The sequence below is a fragment of the Artibeus jamaicensis genome, unplaced genomic scaffold (genome assembly GCF_021234435.1).
Source record: "Artibeus jamaicensis isolate MK-2021 breed Jamaican fruit bat unplaced genomic scaffold, CSHL_Jam_final contig_700, whole genome shotgun sequence".
NCBI lineage: Eukaryota > Metazoa > Chordata > Mammalia > Chiroptera > Phyllostomidae > Artibeus > Artibeus jamaicensis.
Genome location: NW_026521930.1, coordinates 8,687,365 through 8,707,436, shown reverse-complemented (window position 1 = coordinate 8,707,436; position 20,072 = coordinate 8,687,365). Strand labels below are relative to the sequence as shown.

Genomic DNA, 20,072 nt, shown 5'->3' with positions numbered 1-20,072 from the left:
ACATCCCTCTGAGTAGCTCCTCTTCACTCGGATTTTTCCAAGACAGGAGGACTTCTCGGGCCCCTTTGGAGGCACAGCTGGCTCTCTGACTGAGGCTCTGACACCTGCTGAGGGGCAAGAGCCACCCTTCCCCAAGCATTCACTGAAACCCCGCCAGCCGGGGGGGGGGCAACCTCCATGATGGGGGGGCATGCCAGCCTGTGCGCGGGCACGTGGGGGAGAGGCTGAGCTGGAAGGCCAGCTGCCAGACTCATGCACACACTGGCGGTGAGGAGATGGGTTGGACAACTCTCTTTTTTAGTCACCCCAAATGTCCTCATGCATCCCATCCATCCTGCCTGCCCACGCCACGCTTCCTTCTTCGATTCGTGTCAGCACAGGGACAAGACTGACTCCTCAGTCCCTGCCACACCACCCAGCTGCCTTCCCCAAAGCCAGCTCTCCGCACGCAGCAAAAGCAGCACCAGCCCCCAAACCAGCAAAGGTCCAGCCAGCCCGGCTACCCCCACGGCTGCCTCCCCCATCTTCATTGGGCCCTGCTTCCCGTTATAACCCTGCAGACACCAAACACCAGCTGGCTTCAGTCCTATAAAGAAACTCTCTCAGGGGGCCTCTTTCCCAGCCCTGAGGCTCTTTCCCTGATGCGAAGACCCTATTCTGCTCTCCTCTCATCTGGCCCCTTCCCTGTCTCTGCTCCCAAGAGACCTCAGGATCCGCACTATTAGCTTCCGTCCTCCTCCCCAAGTCTGCTGGGAGGCCTGGCAAGATGGCCCAGACAGCCCTCCACACCTACTTGCCACATCCCACCTCCTCTGCCTTCTCTCTCAGCCTGGTCCTTACAAAGCAGGCGCCGCCCCCGCCTCCAGTCTATTCCAGGGGGAGCTTGCCTGGCTCCTTAAGGGCTCTGCACTTTCATACCCATCCCGTACCAATTCATTATTTCACCCTTGGGGTCTCAGCTCAGGTGTCATGTTCTCAGGAGCCCTATCATCACGTGTGGTCCTCTTCAACTTTCGTTGCACTCAAATCACTCAGAAATGATCCGCTAGTCACTTGTTTCTCAGTTCTGCGAGTGTGTGTTCCCCACTAAGGGGTGTTCCTGGGCCTGACGCCCAGCAGGTGAGCACATGTGAGGGCCCTGAAAGGGGACTGACAGCCCACTCTGCAGGAGGTGCGGGAAAGGTAAGGGTCAGACCCTTCTTGTCCCTGCAGGTGGCAGCCAAGGGTTAGGATGCACAGGCCGGCCCTGAACACTGTAGGACCCACCGCGCAGCCCAGAGCCAACCGCCAGTGCCGAGTGTTCTTTGCACCCCAGGATTAGGGGTCCCCACCGCTCCGCGGAGGCAGGGCTAGCTCCAAGTCCGCTTTCCGGCCATGCGCCCTGCCCTCCCCTCGCCTCCCTTCCTCGCTTGCCCTCCTCTTGCCCTTCCCTCCTGTCCCTGCGCAGCCGCGCGCTCGGGTTTGTTATTGTGAGGGCGCCCGCGGGGAAGGTGGGGGCGGGGTGCGTGCCGGAACTGGCTCGTGCCAGTGGGCGCCGCGGCGGGAGCGCGCGGCGCGGCAGGGCGGGGCGGGGCCCGGCATCTTCGTTGCTCCTCCTGGGTTCCCCAACCCGGATTGGCTCCCGGCACCCGGGAGCGCGCGAGGGCGAGGCGTGTAGGGCCGGGCGGGGGGCGCGCGAGGCGCGGAGGAGCGTAGGGAGGAGGGTGGAGGAGGAGCGCGGGGAGGAGGGCGAGGGGAGGGAGAAAGCGCCCGCCAGGCTCCCTGCAAAGCGGCCTTATTTATCTGGGCACAGCCTCAGCCTCCCCGGTGGGAGGCTTGGGGCGGCTGATCCTCTCCCACGGGGGAGCTCCTCTCTGGGTGCGGCCGAGGTGGCCGGCCAGGCCGGGGCACCGGGCGCGGGGTGCGGCCGGGCCCTGCTGGCCAGGCCAGCACCTCTGCCGCCTTCCCGCTTCGCCAGCGCCCATGCCGGGCTCCCCATGACGGGAGGACGCCTGGCAAACAGCGTGGCATGAACCAGGAGCCCGGGCCGAGGTAAGGTGTGTGCTCCCGGACAGGCTGCGGGGTGGGGAGGGGCCAGGCTACGCCTCGAAGGTGACCACAATGGAAGGATGGGGAGGGGGCTTGAGACAGCGCCTCTGCCACCCCTGAGGGCTTACGTAACCGCAGCCCCTTCCCTGACCGTGGCCGCTGGGCGTCGGGCCCTGCCAGGCCTTCCCACAGCCCCCTTACCCCAGTGGAGGGCCTGGTCGAGGCCCACTCCCCCTAGCAACTGGACCTAGAGTATGGGTCAGTGCTATCTGACCATGTCCCGTGGCAGTGGAATTGCAGGCCCCCAGATGGCCTGGCTAGGTGAGGACCTGGACCACCGCTGAGCCTGTGCTCCCTGTCTCAGCACCATGAGCCCCTGGGCCTATGAGAGAGGTGTTACACTTCCGTTGGAACCTTAGCCTGAGAGCCTGTCTGTCCCCTGGACACCTGGCCCTGTAGGGAGCTGCCCCAGTAGGAGAAGGAGGGGACGGGAGGGGGCTGGGCTCTGACTGGTTCTGGAGGAAGGGTCAGGGCATGGCCAAAGCTAGAGGGCCTCCCAAGGGGAAATGGGTACTCTGAGACTTGTTGGGAAGGGGTCCTGTACTCCTGGAGTTTGAGTAGGTGAGGAGGATGGTACATCAATCATTCCAGAAGAAGTCCTCGCTATTGGAGCTTTAGGGAGCCCACAGCCCAGTGGCCACTCCTCCAGCCCCTCCCCGCCTCTGCATAGGAAGCCTTCTCTCCAGGGAGAGAGCAGATGGTGGATGCCACCTCACCTGCCCCCTCCATCAGGGCCCTCCCCACACCAGCCACCTCCTAGGGTCCAGTAACCAGACTCAGCTTAGGCCTCCCTGGTGCCAGGTGGGCACAGGGCCCCCCTTCTTTCACCAGAGTTTTCTTTTTTGAAGGCTGCTAGACAGCCACCTGCACTCAGAAGGCCGGGTCTGGTTTGGGGTCCCACAGGCCAGGGCAGAAGCCCAATGGAGACCTGCTGCTTCAACAGGTGACCACAGGGCTGGGCCAGAGCTGTCTGGAGAGGAGGAAAAGCCATGGTCCCATGGTGAACACGGGCAGTGCAGGGCAACCTGTTCAGGCCCCAGGGAACCCCAGGGCGCAGCTGCCCCGGTGCCTGCTCCCTCCGCCTCAACCACCCCTCACCTTGGGCCAAGCCTATGGGCACCTCTAACACTGGGGAGGTTCATGGGAGAGGTGCCACCCTCTGGCTCACACCCACTTCCAGGGCACTTGAGCGAGTCCTGTCTCCCACTGATGAGAAGAAAACAAGTGGACCTGAGGTTGGGGGACCTGGCGCCCTCGAAAGAGCTGGGCCCAGGCCCAGGAAGGCCTGCACTGCTGAAAGCCAGCGAGACATCTCACCCCGAGGTAGGGGAAGGAGCTTCTTGGCTGGCCTGCTCTGTTGCCCGCAGCCCCTGTTTTGTGACGTGGATCTCAGAGGCTGACATGGGGGAGGAGTGGAGGTGACAGTCAGTGAAGGAGGGTCTGTAGGGTCAGTGGGTGGCCCAGACATTCCCCACCAGTGGACTTCAGCTTCAATCAGACCAGGCCCAGAGGGTGGGCTTGGACCATATTTCCCCACTTGGCAGGGAAGAGGGGGAGGGATCAAGGCAGCTGCCCAAGCAGCATGCACTAGACACCCCAGGCCTGAGTCCTGGAGGGACCAGGTCCTTTGGAGTAGAGGGCCTGAGATGAGGCCTGGAACCCAACATCTACTCTCCAAGGCACCCAGTCTCACATGGCTGAGCTGCCCTGCGTTTGGCTGAGAGACTGTTGGAGCATGAACTCCAGTCTCTCTCGGGGCCATGCACTCCCTTCCCAGAGTCCCTGGTGCCGGGGTGGGGCAGCCTGCACCCCAGCAGCAGCTCCAAGCTGGGGGTGGGAGGAGAGCGCTGCTGGTAGGACATGTGTGGAGTGGCAGGGATGCGAATATGCCTGAGTCATGGGCTTGTCATGGAGTGTGTCAGTCTGTACCACGCCCCCAATCCCAGGCTGCCCTGGTCGTCACCCCAGTGCCTGGGGCTTCCACCACAGATTGATCTACATGAGCTTTCCTGGGTCCGTGGCCCTCAGCAGGCAGGGGAGGTTTTGCTGCGGCCAGGTCACAGATTGTCCAGGGCAGGCTGCATCACATGGGGGCATCAGGGATGGAGAAAGAGTCCTCTGTGGTGGGGGTCATGAGTGGTGAAACATTTCTTTGGAACGAACAGTCTAAAAGAAGAGTGTCCCAGTGGTGGATGTGCGGTTTGCAGCCCCTGGAAGGAGAGCAGGGGTGTGACAGGCACAATAGTGGGAGAGAACACCAGCCCCAGGACCCCAAACTGGGAAGGCGCAGGGATGGAAAGGCACAACGGGGCAGAGAAGGTGGCCACAGGGGGTGTACCTGCCGGCAACAGGCCAGCCAGGGGCCCTTGGTGGCCCTCTGGACCAGTGTGCCTGGCTTGCACTGTGGGAGTCAGACAGATGGAGATCTTGGGGTCAAATCCCAGCTTTGTGCAACTTCTAATAATTTACTCTCTGAGCCCTGATTTTCCCATGATGGTCAGGCAGTGCCTGAAGGGCTCAGCCCAGCAAGGAGGGTCGTGGCGCTGAGAAGAGAAGGATGACCAGCTTCCCTCCCTCCTGCTGGTGCCTGTCCCCTCTCCTTAGGTCTGGTCAGATTACAGGGGACAGGCAGCCAGCTTCCTTAACACTGCAGCTCCAAAGGGAGTCTCATCCAAAAAGGAGACTTGAGTTGTCCTTTTCCCAGGGGTCTGAATAACTGCAAGGCCCACCCCGGGCCTCAGGGGGCCTTCTCAAAGGCTCTGACACAAACCCAGTCCCGGCGGCCTCCTTCCCCTGTGGACATTGGCCTCTGTCAGAATGAGTATTAATGAACTGAGCTGTAGCTCCCCCGCTAACTGCCCACCTCTCGCTCTAACCTGTCTTCCATCAAGCTTCATGGGCCTCGGGAAGCCACCCCCCTTCTGTATGACCCTGCTGACTAGACTGCCATTTCTCATTCATTCATTCATTCATTCACTCATAAAGCACTGGAAGGTCCCTGAGCCACGGTGTCATCTGTCCTTAAGGACCCCCCTGCCAGGGGGAAAAGCCAACAGGTATACAGTGAAGGTAGCACAGCTGATGACTGAGACCCTGGAGATCTTTCTCAGTGCTGCGGGGGCCCCCCGGGGGGACGCAGGAGTGGTGCTTATACCAAAGAATGGAGGAGAAGGAGCTTGCGGGGTTAAGGGGCACAGAGGCCTACTGAACAAGCAGGAGGACCAGCATGTGCCCACGCAGAGATAGGGAGGGGAGGGGGAGTGCAGGACCAGAGGCAGGGCTCGGGAGGCGCAAGGTGAGGCTGTAAGGTAGACTTGCTGGGTCTGAGGGCCTAGTGAGTTCCTGTAAAACAGGCAGCTCCTTATGAGGCCCGAGGATGGCTCTCTGCAGACTGGCAGCCTGGAAGTTACAACATTCTGGAGTCCTCCCAAGAGCCCCCAGGACCCTACCATGCTCCCTGAGTCCACTAGCCTCGTGCTTCACTGTGTGTCTGCTGGGACAACACAGAGGCTCTCCCAAGAGGCACCCTGAGCCAGCTCTGGCTCAGGCTGATGGGGACAAGACAACTAAAGTAGTGGCCACATCCCCCTCCTAGCCCTGTGGTGAGCCCAGGAGCCCTAAGCCCCCAGGACCTCCCTGGAATTCTACTACACACTGAGAAAACAACCCACCGGGGCTGAAGCTAATAATAGTGCAAGTGTGGCCATCTTTTCGAGCCTCTTTTCACAGCATTCGCTCCTGGCATTTATCCCTAAACGGGAAGGCAGGCACCAGCAGACTGGCAGCTGCCCCTACCCCTTCCTAGCAGGAAACTCCAAGCAGGTCCTCCAAGCCCCACTAAGTGTAGTCACAGGTACCAGGAAGGTAGGTGCCTGCAACCCGTCTGGCTAGGTGGATGGGGCTTGGGCCAGGCAGAGGGACCCTTGTCCCAGCCCCCTAGGAGCCATTTGCTTAACTGGCAGGGAGACCCACCGCCTTTCTCCTAAAACTCTGACCCATGGGCCAACATGTGGCTGTTACTGATTTTGAGTTACACAGTGGGGGAGTCTCAGGCTGGGTCAATGAGGCTGGACTGTGAGGAGCAGTTGGAACCCATCAGGAAAGACCATGCACAAGGCTGAGGAGCAGCAGCAGAGCTGCCTTTGTAGGGAGGGCTGACTAGCAGGCCGGGCAGTACCTTCTGGCCAGGGATGGGGGTGTGGGATGAGGGGCAGACAGGCCTCAGACACTCCCCCCAGGCTGCTGAGGGTCATCTCGGCCTGGCCACTCCTTTCCGTGGGCTTTTACCCAGGGGCAAGTTTATTTTCACCAGCTCAGCCTTGAGCCCTGGAGGGTGGCGATGGGACTCTGGACGGGAGTGTACAATGTGAGCTGCAGTTGGGGACAGGAAGGCTGCCGCACTGTTGCCGGAACATCCACGTGCATCCCCCCACCCATCTCAGGAGCTCCACGTGAACACCCATGGCTAGGAGCATTTTCAGCCTAAATTTGCTCGAGTTATTTCTCCTCTGGTGCCGCCTCCGCCGCCTCCTTGGGACCTTAGATGAACGGGGCAGCTCTTTCCTTTCCCTCCCACCTCCCCCCCCCCCCCAACACACACACTTCCACCTCCAGGGCCCCACCTTGCTAAGCTAAGTTTTCCGGATCCATCCCCTACACCCCCACCACCAGCCGCTGTCCACGGTGGAGGCAGCTGGGCCTCACCTTAAAGCACGCCCACAGCGGCAGCAGGGGCGCTGTCCATGGTGCTGCGCGCTGAGGCCTGAGCTGGCCGCGCCTCATCTGTGAGAAGCAGCAGAGATGGGGTGGGCAGCGCGCCCTGAGCCGTGAAATCATGGAGCCGTGTTCCGTGGACACAGGAGGTGCCCAAGCTGGGGCTGCCTCTATGCACTCAGCGGCCCAAAAGGAGTTATTGCGACATCCTTTTCCCTGGACACAGGAGTGAGGGCCAGTTGTGGGCTCCATCCTGTTCCTCCTTGAAGCACAGCTGGCCACGACGGTCCCCTCCTCCTTTACTGGCATTAAGGACAGCCCTCATATTAGACCACCCCTGCCACTGTGTGCACACCGTAACTCCTTGGAGCCTCAGGCCACTAATCTGGCCCCCAGAGCTGCTGTGAAGCTGAAGTCCATGACTATCCCAGTGGGTGATCAGCAGTCCCTATGGATGTCATGTCGGCCTGTGTGGGTCATGAACTGTGTGAGAGGCCAGTCCACGTGTGGGAGCCTCTTCTGGGGGGGGAGGGCCCACGGTCGGGTTGGCAGGCATGACGGCCCCATGTCCCAGGTGTGCACCCTCTCTCCGGGTATGGAATGCTGGCAAAGGTTGTCCTGTCCAGGGCTTGGAAATAGTGGAGGGTGTGGTGCTGGAAAGAGCAGGCTGGGAGCGTCCACTTACCTCCCTTGTCCCTGGTGGCTCATGTCCCCCTCAAGTCTGGCTGGCCATGGGACTTGAAAGCAATGTCCGTGTCACTTTCCATGTGCTCATTGTAGGCCATGCCCTTTGCACATGCAATCCAATGACAGGATAATGTCAACTTCCAGGCACCTATATGAGGAAAGCGAGGCTTGGAAGGGAAGGCCATGCCCAGGCCACACAGCCAGGGTGTGTGGCCATGTGGATGAACACAGCAGACAGCCTCTTCACAGTTGTCTGGTGGAGATGGGCAGGATATCTGGAATGTAGAGCAGAGGGTGGCACTGTGACGGGCCCATTGCCCCTTCCCTCGAGAGCCATCTGTGGCCTGTGCCCTCTGCCAGCCATTCACAGCTTTGGAGCCAGGTGCTCTCAGCCCCACCACTGACTATGACCTTGGGCAAGGAATTCACACTGTCTCAGCTTTGGTTTCCTCATCTGGTTAATGGCTACAGTCACCACAGCATCATCCTCAATGAGCTAGGTAAGGGGTTAAGGAGAGAGGTGTCCAGGGTGCACCGCTGGCATCACAGTAAACTCTGGGAAGACACCTGCCTCAGCCTTTCTGTGGGTAGATTCTTAGCCACAGAACCTCCTGTAGCCACTGATATTCTTGGGGACTGGTATGTGAATCTCAGAGTACTGGAACTGCTCCAGAGAGCCATGCCGGCAGCCCACAGTGGAGGGGCCAGAGACTGCCCCAAATTCTCTCCCTCAGTTATGCAGTGGAGGCAGGCCTGGCTGGCACTAATGGTGGGCATCGGGGTAGCAAAGGGAGTCATCGCGGGTGAGTCTGGCTTCTCTCCACCTCTGTTCTCTCATCTGTAAGACGGGAACTGTTGTACCTAGGTGTCACAAGCTCTGTGAGCGGGAGCAGGGTGAGCTCAGTGTACACAGTAGGCACCAGGGACCAGGGCTGTCCCTCTGCTGCTCCTTGCACTGAGATCCTTTTTGTCGAGTGCTTCTGGGAGGGCCATGAGACAGGGCTCCCAGGGACAGGAAGGGGCCCAGCTTTGCCCTGCCCCCCCCCCCCACAGAGAGAGCACGGAACTCACTCCAGGCCCCTGTCTGCAGAGTGACGGAGGAAGATGTCCAGCCCCGGAGTCAACGGCGACCCCAAGCCCCCATGCTTGCCTCGAAATGGCCTGGTGAAGTTGCCAGGCCAGCCCAATGGCCTGGGTGCAGCTAGTATCACCAAGGGCACGCCGGCTGCCAGGAACCGCCCCTGCCAGCCGCTGCCCCCACCCACTCTCCCACCACCCAGCCTGGCTGCCCCACTGCCCCGGGCTGCCCTGGCTGGGGGCCTGTGCCCCACAGCAGGGATCCCCCTTGGTGGACCACCCTCCGCCCCGGCACCTGGGCCCCCAGTGGAGCGGCCGCCGCTGGCCACAGATGAAAAGATCCTCAATGGCCTCTTCTGGTACTTCTCGGCCTGTGAGAAGTGTGTGCTGGCCCAGGTATGCAAGGCCTGGAGACGCGTGCTCTACCAGCCGAAGTTCTGGGCAGGCCTCACGCCCGTGCTGCATGCCAAGGAGCTCTACAACGTGCTGCCTGGTGGTGAGAAGGAGTTCGTGAACCTGCAGGGCTTTGCTGCTCGTGGCTTTGAGGGCTTCTGCCTAGTTGGAGTGTCTGACCTGGATATCTGTGAGTTCATCGACAACTATGCCCTGTCCAAGAAGGGCGTCAAGGCCATGAGCCTCAAACGTTCCACCATCACAGATGCTGGCCTGGAGGTATGTCCTCCTGCTGGCTCACTGGCTCAGCAGGGACAGGGATGGGGGGCAGGACCAGGCAGCAGCAATGGAGCAGGGGCGAGGGGAAGGGGAGGTGGGGAAGACGCTCAGGCACACAGGAAGCAGTGTAACTGAGGGCTTAGCTGGTGCCCTGAGAGGGATCATGGCTCTGGGAAGTGGGGAGGCGGGACTAGTTACATAATTTGAGGAACCCAGCCCAAAATGAAAATGCAGGTCTCTTGTTGAAAGATGATTAAGAATTCTAATACAGCGACAGAAAAGAAGCTCATTAAGTGTGAGGCCCTTCTGAGCCCGGGCCCTGCATGCCGGTGGGGAACATACTGCAGGTAATGGGGGAGCAGGGGCGAAGGGCAGAGGTGCAGGCAGCCCCTTCCCCAGGACCTGGGCTGTGATCACCAAATCATTGACACCAACTGTTCTGGGCACCTGTTGTGGCCAGACCCTGGGTTCCCAGTTCCCCTGTGCCCTGCCTCCTCTTTCAGAGTGTGGCTGAGGTGTAACAGACACACTGTACAGTGAACTTGTCCGAGAGCACAACCCCATGTATGTTTACACACTGGGATCCTCCTACCCTACCTCCTCCCCTCCTCCCCACACCCTGGGATGGGGGGCACACCTGGCAACCTCAGTGGGTTTGAAGGTCAGGTTTCTGACTCTGAACCTGCCTGCCACAGGTGATGCTGGAGCAGATGCAAGGCGTCGTGCGCCTCGAGCTGTCCGGCTGCAATGACTTCACTGAGGCCGGGCTGTGGTCCAGCCTGAGTGCGCGCATCACCTCGCTGAGCGTGAGTGACTGCATCAACGTGGCCGATGACGCCATCGCGGCCATCTCACAGCTGCTTCCCAACCTGGCTGAGCTGAGCTTGCAGGCCTACCATGTGACGGACACGGCGCTGGCCTACTTCACTGCTCGCCAGGGCCACAGCACGCACACGCTGCGCCTGCTCTCCTGTTGGGAGATCACCAACCATGGTGTGGTCAACGTGGTGCACAGCCTGCCCAACCTCACGGCGCTCAGCCTCTCTGGCTGCTCTAAGGTCACAGATGATGGTGTGGAGCTTGTGGCCGAGAACCTGCGCAAGCTACGCAGCCTTGACCTCTCATGGTGCCCCCGCATCACTGACATGGCTCTGGAGTACGTGGCGTGCGACCTGCACCGCCTGGAGGAGCTGGTGCTGGACAGGTGTGTGCACCCCCACCCCTAGGCCACGGCGGGAGGGGTTGGAGGCGGCCAGGGGAGCTGGTTAAGCAGGCAGCCTACGTTAGTGAATAGGTCTGTAAGTACAGTGGGGCTGCAGTGAGGGTAGGGAGTGGGTTGAAGGGTGGGCCTTCAAAACTCTGGTGAAGTGTGTGAAGCAGAGCTGTGGAAAGGAAGGAGCTGTTGTGAGTAGGGCAGGGGGTCCGAGGGCACTCCAGGGAAAGGAGTAAGGAGTTGGGGCTGAGGGGCGAGGAGAAGTGTTTTGAAGGTGGGCAGTTCCTGCTCTGTTGCAACCACAGGTGTGTACGCATCACGGACACTGGCCTCAGCTATTTATCCACCATGTCGTCCCTCCGCAGCCTCTACCTGCGATGGTGCTGCCAGGTACTGGCCCTTCACACCTCAGGAGATTGGGGAGTAGGTAGGGGAGGTCAGGGGTGCAGGGAATGACCGCGCCCGGACAGCCCCCTGGTGTGCTCCCAGCCTACTCAGACCCTGTAAGGAAGTCTGGGATTCCTGCACACCCAGCAGCTGACATAAGAGGAGCATGCGGAGTCTCCAGGGCCCTCAACCACACTCCCCAGCTGCCTCCTGGCTCCCTGGGGAGCTGAGGAACCCCCGTTTTGAACCCGGCTTCCTGCCCCTTCAGCAGCTCCAGGCCAGCAAGGGGCCTGACCCAAGGAGTGGGGCTCCTACAGGGCACAGCAGAAATAGTTAACTCGTTCCGCCCTTCCGCCCAGGTGCAGGACTTCGGGCTGAAGCACCTCCTGGCCATGAGGAGTTTGCGTCTCCTGTCTCTGGCAGGTGAGACTCCCCGCTGGCCGCCCTGCCGGACAGTAACAAACCGCCCCTGACACACACACTCAGTCCAACTCCGCCAAACTTGTGAGGTCCCTTGTGCGGCTTCATACCTGGGGCTGACTCGCTGTCTCAGGTCCACGTCAGAAAAGATGTCCGGGTCCACATCAGGCTGGGCCCGCCCCTGCCCCCACCCTTCCGAGGTCCCCGTCCACTCAGCCGCCTCCCAACCCCCGTGTCTCCCAGGATGCCCACTGCTGACCACAACCGGGCTGTCGGGCCTGGTGCAGCTGCAGGAGCTGGAGGAACTGGAGCTGACTAACTGCCCCGGGGCCACCCCCGAACTCTTCAAGTACTTCTCACAGCACCTGCCCCGCTGCCTCGTCATCGAGTAGCGCGGGATCTCCTCGCCCCCGTCGCAGGAACCTGCCAGGCTCTGGGCGGGGACCCGAGGGCGCCACTGAGCCCCCTCTCTCCGCACCCTCTAGTCTAGCGCGGGAGGGCGGAGCGAACCGCGGGAAAGCCCAGCCCTGCGCCCGCTCCTCTCCTGGCCGCGCCCAGGCAGGGAGGGGCGACGGGCGGTGCCCGCCCCACGCACGCACGCACACTCGGGGATTTGTGCATGCCCCTCGTGCCCGCCCTGCACGCCCGCCCGCCCCGCCGCAGCCACCTCCCATGATTCGCCTGCCTGCTGGGAGGGTGGGGGGCCGGGTCTGATCTTGGAGGGCGCTTTAAGCTCGTCAGACAGCCGTCCCTACCGCCTTCCCTGCCACACCCCGCTGTCTCCCTGTTGTTCCCCCCCGTCTCGGGCAGGGCCCAGGGGGATGGAGGGGGGCTGGGTCCCCCAGGACACAGGGGCCTGGGAGAACCCCATAGGCTGCCTTCATCTTCCACCGCGCGGCGCCTGGAGCCCTCCAGAGGGTACAAGGGGAAACAGGCCTCCGCCAAAGCCATGGCCCACCGAGGAGCCCAAGTTCCACCCGCCCTTCCACCTCATGCCAGCCTGACCCAAACGATCTCCCCTCTTCCTTGCCACTGTGTGAGACAGACCCCTGCTCGCCCCACCCCCACCCGCAGGCCTGCAAGTCCTTGGGCCCTGGCTAGACTGGGGCTGAATTTGGTTGGGAGAGAGGCAGAGTGGGTAACAATAACCTTGGCATAATCAACGTATCCAGTCCATCTCAGTGCAGAGGTGGTATACCTACCTTGAAAGACCCCAAGCTGGAGTGACACTTAGGGCCCACTTAAGGCCTTGGGAGAAATCCTGGGTGACCCTACACTGCAGCCCCTGTAGCCGTCTGGGCCCAGGCCCCTCAGCACCATATTTTACCCTGGGCAGTTCTGTCAAGGTAGAAGCTAGTAAAGTGGGCCCTGGCCAAGGCTCAGGGTCAACAGCAGCCAGTGACTTAATCTTCCAGTGGCCAGCACATCCTTAGCGCTCAGAACAGGGAGGGCTCCTTTCTAGCCACCCCCACCCCCACCCCCTCTCCAGCTTCCTAAACCTGCTTGCCCAAATGGGCTCTGACCATGTTCTGCCCTATCCCAAGACTTGGAAGTCCTAGGGGATGCTGGCACATCTTGGCAATTGCTGAGGAGGGGGCTGGGACCCCTTTCCACCCAACCTTGAGCCCCAGGAGATACAGTGCCCACATCTAATCTTGGGACACCCCCACCCCCATCTGGTTGGAAGAAAGTAACCAGTTTCCAGAGAGAGAGAGAGAGAGAGAGTGAGAGAGAGATGCCATTGAAGCAGAGAAACAGTTCAACAGCCCAAAGATCTCTCTGCCCCTGGAGTGCCCACAGGAGACTCCTGGGCTGAAGTGGTCAGGAGCCAGTTTCTTCAGCCCTCCCCACAGCTCCTTAGTGAGGAGGTGGCAGCTGTCCATTTGTCCAAAGTATTAATGCAACTGAAGCTGTGATATTTCCAACGACTGTAGGAGGAAAAAATTAAGGGGAAAGAGGAAAACAAAACCAACCAACCCCTAAAATCATTTTCTTATTGTACATAACGACCTCATTCTCCTGTATATGCGGAAGATATAACCTTATATTTGGTAAGTGTTTCTTGTGCTATTTTATCATGTGACCTGTTTATAAAAATATATATTAAAAAAGTTATAAAAACGTGTCTGAGTTGTTTTCAGGTCATCAGGACATGGTAGGGAAGGTATATCTGCCCTAAGTCTCTGGATTCTAATGCACCTCAACAAATCAAACTTGTTAGTTCTCTTAACAAACAAGTAGGGGCTGGAAGCCACAGTGCCAGACTGGAAACCCAGCAGTGACCAACGGAGGTCTCCAAGCTCCCTGCTTAAGGGGGAGCGACAGATACTAAAGTCATTACACCTACTATTCCCTTAAAAATACCTAGAATGTAGCCCATCCCTTCAGAAAGGGAAAAACGAGCCCTGTTTCATGCACACGGTAAATGAGGTTAAGAGAAGAGCAGGGATGTCCTAAAAGACCACATAGTGCATCAGGGACAAACCAAAACTCAACCAGGAGAGACAAGGGAGATTCACGGAGAAGGGTGGTCACTTGAACAGGGTTGTGTGAACAGGCAGTCAGGCACTGGAGTTTGTGGAGATCAAATACATGTGATCGCCGCCTGGTGGAGCTCATATTCTTATGCAATAGACAATGACTGGTGAATAAAGGAACGGGTTGTGATAAGTAGAGGTGGCAGTGATTGCAGAAGCCACGTTAGACGAGATGGCCAGAAAAGGTCTTTGAGAACCGAACACTTAAGCGGAACCCTCAAGGGTGAGATGTGTTCTGCTGAGGGGAGACCCTGCCAGGAGTGGTCTCAAAGCAAGAGAGAGCTTGGTTGGCTGCAAGAAGTAATGGAAAGTGCTGTGGCTGGGGGAATGCGGGGAGAGGAAGAAGCCAGGGGTTTGGGATTTATTCATGATGTCATGGGGAGTTATGAGGCGTCTTAGCCGAAGAGTAGTACCTGGCTGCTGTGCGGGGTTCAAATCACGGGGAACAGGGGCCCGGGAAAGCCTTTAGGAAAACCTGATTTTGAGTTTCAGGGTAGTTGAGGAAGGAGATAGAGACGATTGGAAGGATTCGGGACTCGTTTAGTGATGCATGGACTTGCTGAAAGGCCATGGGGGGAAAGATGAGCACTGGTAATAAAAACTGCGATTTAAAAAAAAAAAAAAAAGACCAACCACCGAGACAGAACTGGGTAAACCTCTCTACCTCAGCCCTGAACCAAACCTCCGCCTTCACTGGGCCTGGTCCCCGATCCGGAACTGTAACTGTGTGGGAGCCGGCTTCTGGCGAGGAGCTGACAAGAGAGGACCACTTCCGGTGACGGGCAGGAAAAGGACAGGCTATTTCCGGTGCGTGGGTTCCGGCTAGCCTGGGCAATTTTATTAAATGGTTTGGGTGTTTGCGGAGGAAGAGGGTCCTTCAGTTCCTCTGGCCGTGTTGCCGCTGCCGCCGCTCCCCGAGGCCATCGCAACTTCGAGCCACCAGCGTCTCCTGACTACCGTCCCGCCGGACCTCTCAGGCTCCTTAAACAGCTCGGTCTTGAAGTCCCTCCGGGTCCCCTGCGCCTCTGTCCTTCGTGCTTCCCCAGCTCTTCTGCTTCGTCCCCAAAGACCCCAGCCTACTGTGTGGATGGTGGTAACCACCTCACTTCTCTGTCGGGAGTGACTGACTGAAGGTCCACTGCCCGCCTAAATTTGACTGTGGGCGGGGTGGGGGGGAGGGGCGGAGGTATGGAAAAGTGGCCTGGGCTGGGACTGACCAGGTAGGGTCTTCCCCACAAGTCAGACATGGGATTTACCAGCTTCAGGGAGCTGTAGCACCTTCTGACCGCCTAGCCAGGGTAATGGGACTTGCCTGTCAGACTGACTGACTAGCCTAGGTCTAATCAGTTTTGGGGTATCCAGTCAGGGGGAAGGGTTTGAACTGACAGTCCCCCTGTCCTAATGGTGACCTGGCCGGCCAACTTCACTGACCTCCTGTCTCCACTACCTGTGCAGCCATGGAGAAGATGTCCCGAGTGACCACAGCCCTGGGTAGCAGTGCACTGACAGGCCATACTATGCACTGCCATCTGGATGCGCCAGCCAACGCCATCAGTGTGTGTCGTGATGCGGCTCAGGTGGTCGTGGCAGGCCGCAGCATCTTCAAGATCTATGCCATTGAGGAAGAACAGTTCGTGGAGAAGTTGAACCTGCGTGTGGGCCGCAAGCCTTCGCTCAATCTGAGCTGTGCTGATGTTGTCTGGCACCAGATGGACGAGAACCTGCTGGCCACAGCGGCCACCAATGGTGTGGTAGTCACGTGGAACCTGGGCCGGCCATCCCGCAACAAGCAGGACCAGCTGTTCACAGAACATAAGCGCACAGTAAACAAAGTCTGCTTCCACCCCTCTGAGGCTCATGTGCTGCTTAGCGGCTCCCAGGATGGCTTCATGAAATGCTTCGACCTCCGCAGGAAGGACTCTGTCAGCACCTTCTCAGGTGAGGGCCTCAGAGGCGGGTTGGGCAGGTGTGAGTCTTTGAAGGTGGCTGGACTGTGCAGGAGGTTAAGAAGTGCTGCAAGCATCAAAGGCACTCAGATGTGCTCCCAGGGGGCTACCTGGAGAAAGAACCAGCTGAGCTGAGACTGAAAGAGAGGGTCGAGGAGCAGCAAGGGAGGGATGGAGGCTGACATGGTTAAAGTGTGAACAGTAGCTGAAGTGTGGCTGCAGCTCTCATGCATCCAGCAGGGCCAGCAGGAGTTGAGGCTGGGAATGGGATGAGGAAGAGGGCAGAGCCTGAGCAAGCCCACAGCCAACGTGGGTGGTGGAGCAGATGGTGTTTTGCTGCCTCCTCTTCCCTTACCTCAGAGCTCCAGGCTGCCTCATTGCAGGAAATCCTCTGGGATTTCCAAGGTCCTCAGCCTTGGGATGCAGAGGAGGTGGGGTGCACTGCCTGATCCCTGCATAATTCTTTTCCCAGCATGCTCAGCTCCCAGTCAGCGGTGGTGAGCCAGTTCTCCTTTATCCACCTTGATGGAACCAAGCAAAGCACAGGGCAGAGGCCTTGGAGAATGGAGGATAGAGGTCTCTTAAGACAGACCCTGAGCTACCTATGCTGGGGTAAAGCGGGACACTGCTTTACCAAAGACTCTTGGTGTGGCAGTTTGTGGGGGTGAATATGGACCCTCAAAGCCTCCAGTCCTCTGGAGCTGACCTGAAGCTCCAGTTCAAGGTGGAAGGACTGGGCAGAAGCTGGGGTACCCTCATCTCTGCCTCCTTTGGGGTCCTCAGAACTTGTGGAGTGTGGACAGGCAGCCCAGTGAGGCTCTTGTTCACCCAGTGCTCTGATGCCCAGTCCTGAAGCTGGGCCCCAGGTTTGTGCAAGAACTGACATCAGAAGAAGAATCCAAAGAAAAGCAAGGTCCAGGAGTTTGTGTCAGAAACTACCAGATGTTTGGCACTGGCTGGCATGGGTTAGTTGGTTGAGCGAGGTCCTACAAGCTGAGAGGTCTCCAGTTCGATTCCTGGTCAGGGCACATGTCTGGGTTGCAGGCTCCATGCTCTGTTCCTTGGTTGGGGCGCTTGCAGAAGGCAGCCAGTCACACCAATATTCCTCAGCCTCTCTTTTTGCCTCCTTTCCCCTCTCTCTAAAATAAAGTAAAAAAAATTTTTTTTTTAAAGAAACCACTCAATGTCTGGTGTCCTGCTCCCCAGCCCAGGCTGTTGTGTCTGTGAGGCCTCTCCTCTTGGGTCCACAGCTGCTCCTTCTTGGCCACTCTCCCTCTTGGAGTGCCCAGTGGGCTGCCCCACTCATCTTCTCTCTCCATTGACATCCTGCCCACAGGCCAGTCTGAGAGCGTGCGGGATGTCCAGTTCAGCATTCGGGACTACTTCACCTTTGCCTCCACCTTTGAGAATGGCAATGTGCAGCTCTGGGATATTCGGCGTCCTGACCGTTGTGAGAGGATGTTCACAGCCCACAATGGGCCTGTCTTCTGCTGCGACTGGCACCCCGAGGACAGGTATGTGGTGGGCTAAGGGCAGGGGCAGCAGGGCGGGCTGGGTGGTGCTTGCAGAGGAGCTCTCTCACTGCCTCAAGTCCTGTGAGCCAGAGAGTGGGGGAACCATCTCATCCTAGGAGAGGAAACTGAGGGCTTCATGGGCCTTCCATAGGGGCTGGCTGGCCACAGGTGGGCGTGACAAGATGGTGAAGGTCTGGGACATGACCACGCAACGTGCCAAAGAGGTGCACTGTGTGCAAACCATTGCCTCAGTGGCCAGAGTCAAATGGCGACCTGAGTGCCGCCACCACCTGGCCACGTGCTCCATGATGGTAGACCACAACATCTACGTGTGGGATGTGCGCAGGCCCTTTGTGCCTGCAGCCATGTTTGAGGAGCACCGCGACGTCACAACAGGCATCGCCTGGCGCCATCCACATGACCCCTCCTTCCTGCTCTCTGGCTCCAAGGACAGCACACTATGCCAGCATCTGTTCCGTGATGCCAGCCAGCCTGTTGAGCGTGCCAACCCTGAGGGCCTCTGTTATGGCCTCTTTGGAGACCTGGCCTTTGCTGCCAAGGAGAGCCTAGTGGCCACTGAGTCTGGGCGCAAACCCTATGCTGGTGATCGGCGCCACCCCATCTTCTTCAAGCGCAAACTAGACCCCGCCGAACCCTTCGCAGGGCTCGCCTCCAGTGCCCTCAGCATCTTTGAGACAGAGCCTGGCAGTGGCAGCATGAGCTGGTTTGTGGACACTGCTGAGCGTTATGCCCTGGCCGGCCGGCCACTGGCTGAGCTCTGTGACCACAATTCTAAAGTGGCTCGGGAGCTGGGCCGAAACCAGGTAAGTGGGGCTGGGGTGAGGCGGGCCCGGGAGCCATGACCTTGGGGCAAGGTCAAGGGACTCTTCCGACTGCTGCAACTAGACCCTGTTCTGAGTTCAGTCCGCTGACCCTCACCCACCCCAATAACTGATAACTGAGGGTACTTAAGACCGCAGAGCCAGTCAGACACCAGTGCCACCCTGGGGATACAGGTGTGGGGCATCAGAGGGCTTAAGCCCCCTATTCTAGTTTTGGATTAACTCAGGTCCACTCTGGCTCTCATTATCTCCCTGGGACCCCAGGCTCATTTCCACATTGGCCAGCTCCCACATCTGCTTCCTTCTGTGCTCTGCAGGGTCGGAGCTGGGTTTTTGTCTTTCTCATAGACCTCGGTTTCCCTGCCTGGGGTGGGCCAGGACATTGGGTCATTGGGACAACTGAACACTGAGAGTTTTAGTTCCATCCAGGGTGGGGACCTGCATGGGGCACTAGAGACCGAGGAGCCTGCGAATGACTGGTGTCCACTCCTAGGTGGCGCAGACGTGGACCATGCTACGCATCATCTACTGTAGCCCTGGCCTGGTGTCTGCTACCAATCTCAACCACAGTGTGGGCAAGGGCAGCTCCTGTGGCCTGCCACTCATGAACAGGTAAATCCCTTGTGGCAGCTTTCTCAGAGGGTGGGACTGCTGGAGCCTACCCACCTACCAGCCTTCCCTGCCCCCAGTTTCAATCTAAAGGATATGGCCCAAGGACTGGGTAGTGAGACCCGGCTCGACCGCAGCAAGGGTGACACACGGAGCGACACGGTGCTGCTCGATTCCTCAGCCACACTCATCACCAATGAGGGTAGGCTGGAGGGTAGCACCGGACGTTGCTGGGAGTGGGGCCAGGGCATCCCAGAGCAAACCAGCAGTGGAAATCCCTCCCCTGGCAGATAATGAAGAGACAGAGGGCAGCGATGTGCCTGCTGACTACCTGCTAGGTGATGTAGAGGGCGAGGAAGACGAGTTGTATCTGCTGGATCCAGAACATGCACACGGTGAGTGGGGGCTGGGAGGGGTGGGACTGCAAGGCGGGACTGGAGGCTCATACCTTGCCTTCCTGACCCCTGCTTCGCAGCTGAGGAGCCTGAGTACGTGCTGCCCCAGGAAGCCTTCCCCCTGCGCCATGAGATTGTGGACACACCGCCAGGCCCTGAACACCTACAGGACAAGGCCGACTCACCCCATGTGAGCGGTAGTGAGGCAGATGTGGCCTCCTTGGTACCTATGGACTCCTCTTTCTCGCTTATCTCTGTCTCTCACGCACTGTATGACAGCCGCCTGCCACCTGACTTCTTCAGTGCCCTAGTGTGTGACATGCTACGCTTTTATGCTGAGCAAGGTGACGTGCAGATGGCCGTATCTGTGCTCATTGTGCTGGGTGAACGTGTCCGCAAAGACATCGATGAGCAGACCCAGGTTGGTGAGCGGCGGGGGAGGGTTTCCCTGCACATCTGTGTCTGCATCCAGCACGCTGAGGTGAAACCCCTCAGTGTGCCCACAACCCTGGCCTCCCGTCTCCCTCCTCCCCTTGCACCACCAGGAACACTGGTATACGTCCTACATCGACCTGCTGCAGCGCTTCTGCCTCTGGAACGTGTCCAACCAGGTGGTCAAGCTCAGTACCAGCCGCGCCATCAGCTGCCTCAACCAGGCCTCTACCACCCTGCATGTCAACTGTAGCCACTGCAAGCGGCCCATGAGCAGTCGTGGCTGGGTCTGTGACAGGTGCCACCGATGTGCCAGCATGTGTGCAGTCTGCCACCACGTGGTTAAGGGATTATTTGTGTGGTGCCAGGGCTGCAGTCATGGGGGGCACCTGCAGCACATCATGAAGTGGCTGGAGGGCAGCTCCCACTGCCCTGCTGGCTGTGGCCATTTGTGCGAGTATTCCTGATCCACCCGCCCCATGAGGGAGGGAGAAGGCTGGAGCTTGTGAACCAAATAAAGGAAATAGAGCCGCAGTATGA

General features: G+C 59.1%; 2 protein-coding genes across 4 annotated transcripts; both read left to right on the top strand.

The window, feature by feature from the left end:
* Nucleotides 1-1,733: 1,733 nt before the first annotated feature.
* FBXL16 (F-box and leucine rich repeat protein 16) lies at nt 1,734-13,338 on the top strand. Of its 2 annotated transcripts, none has more exons than XM_037157357.2 (7): nt 1,734-2,031; nt 3,269-3,411; nt 8,579-9,237; nt 9,933-10,441; nt 10,756-10,840; nt 11,197-11,260; nt 11,501-13,338. In XM_037157357.2, the coding sequence occupies exons 3-7, from the start codon at nt 8,593-8,595 to the stop codon at nt 11,647-11,649; spliced, it is 1,452 nt and encodes a 483-aa protein (XP_037013252.1). In that variant the 5' UTR covers nt 1,734-2,031; nt 3,269-3,411; nt 8,579-8,592; the 3' UTR covers nt 11,650-13,338. The 2 variants fall into 2 exon arrangements, with proteins under 2 accessions (XP_037013252.1, XP_037013253.1); XM_037157358.2 differs by having other exon boundaries at nt 1,734-2,036.
* Nucleotides 13,339-14,567: 1,229 nt separating this feature from the next.
* On the top strand, nt 14,568-20,066 carry WDR24 (WD repeat domain 24). Of its 2 annotated transcripts, none has more exons than XM_037157272.2 (9): nt 14,568-14,927; nt 15,250-15,732; nt 17,077-17,254; nt 17,406-18,078; nt 18,590-18,708; nt 18,786-18,907; nt 18,996-19,100; nt 19,181-19,521; nt 19,646-20,066. In XM_037157272.2, the coding sequence occupies exons 2-9, from the start codon at nt 15,252-15,254 to the stop codon at nt 19,997-19,999; spliced, it is 2,373 nt and encodes a 790-aa protein (XP_037013167.1). In that variant the 5' UTR covers nt 14,568-14,927; nt 15,250-15,251; the 3' UTR covers nt 20,000-20,066. The 2 variants fall into 2 exon arrangements, with proteins under 2 accessions (XP_037013167.1, XP_037013166.2); XM_037157271.2 differs by having other exon boundaries at nt 14,569-14,887.
* The last annotated feature ends 6 nt before the right edge of the window (nt 20,067-20,072 follow it).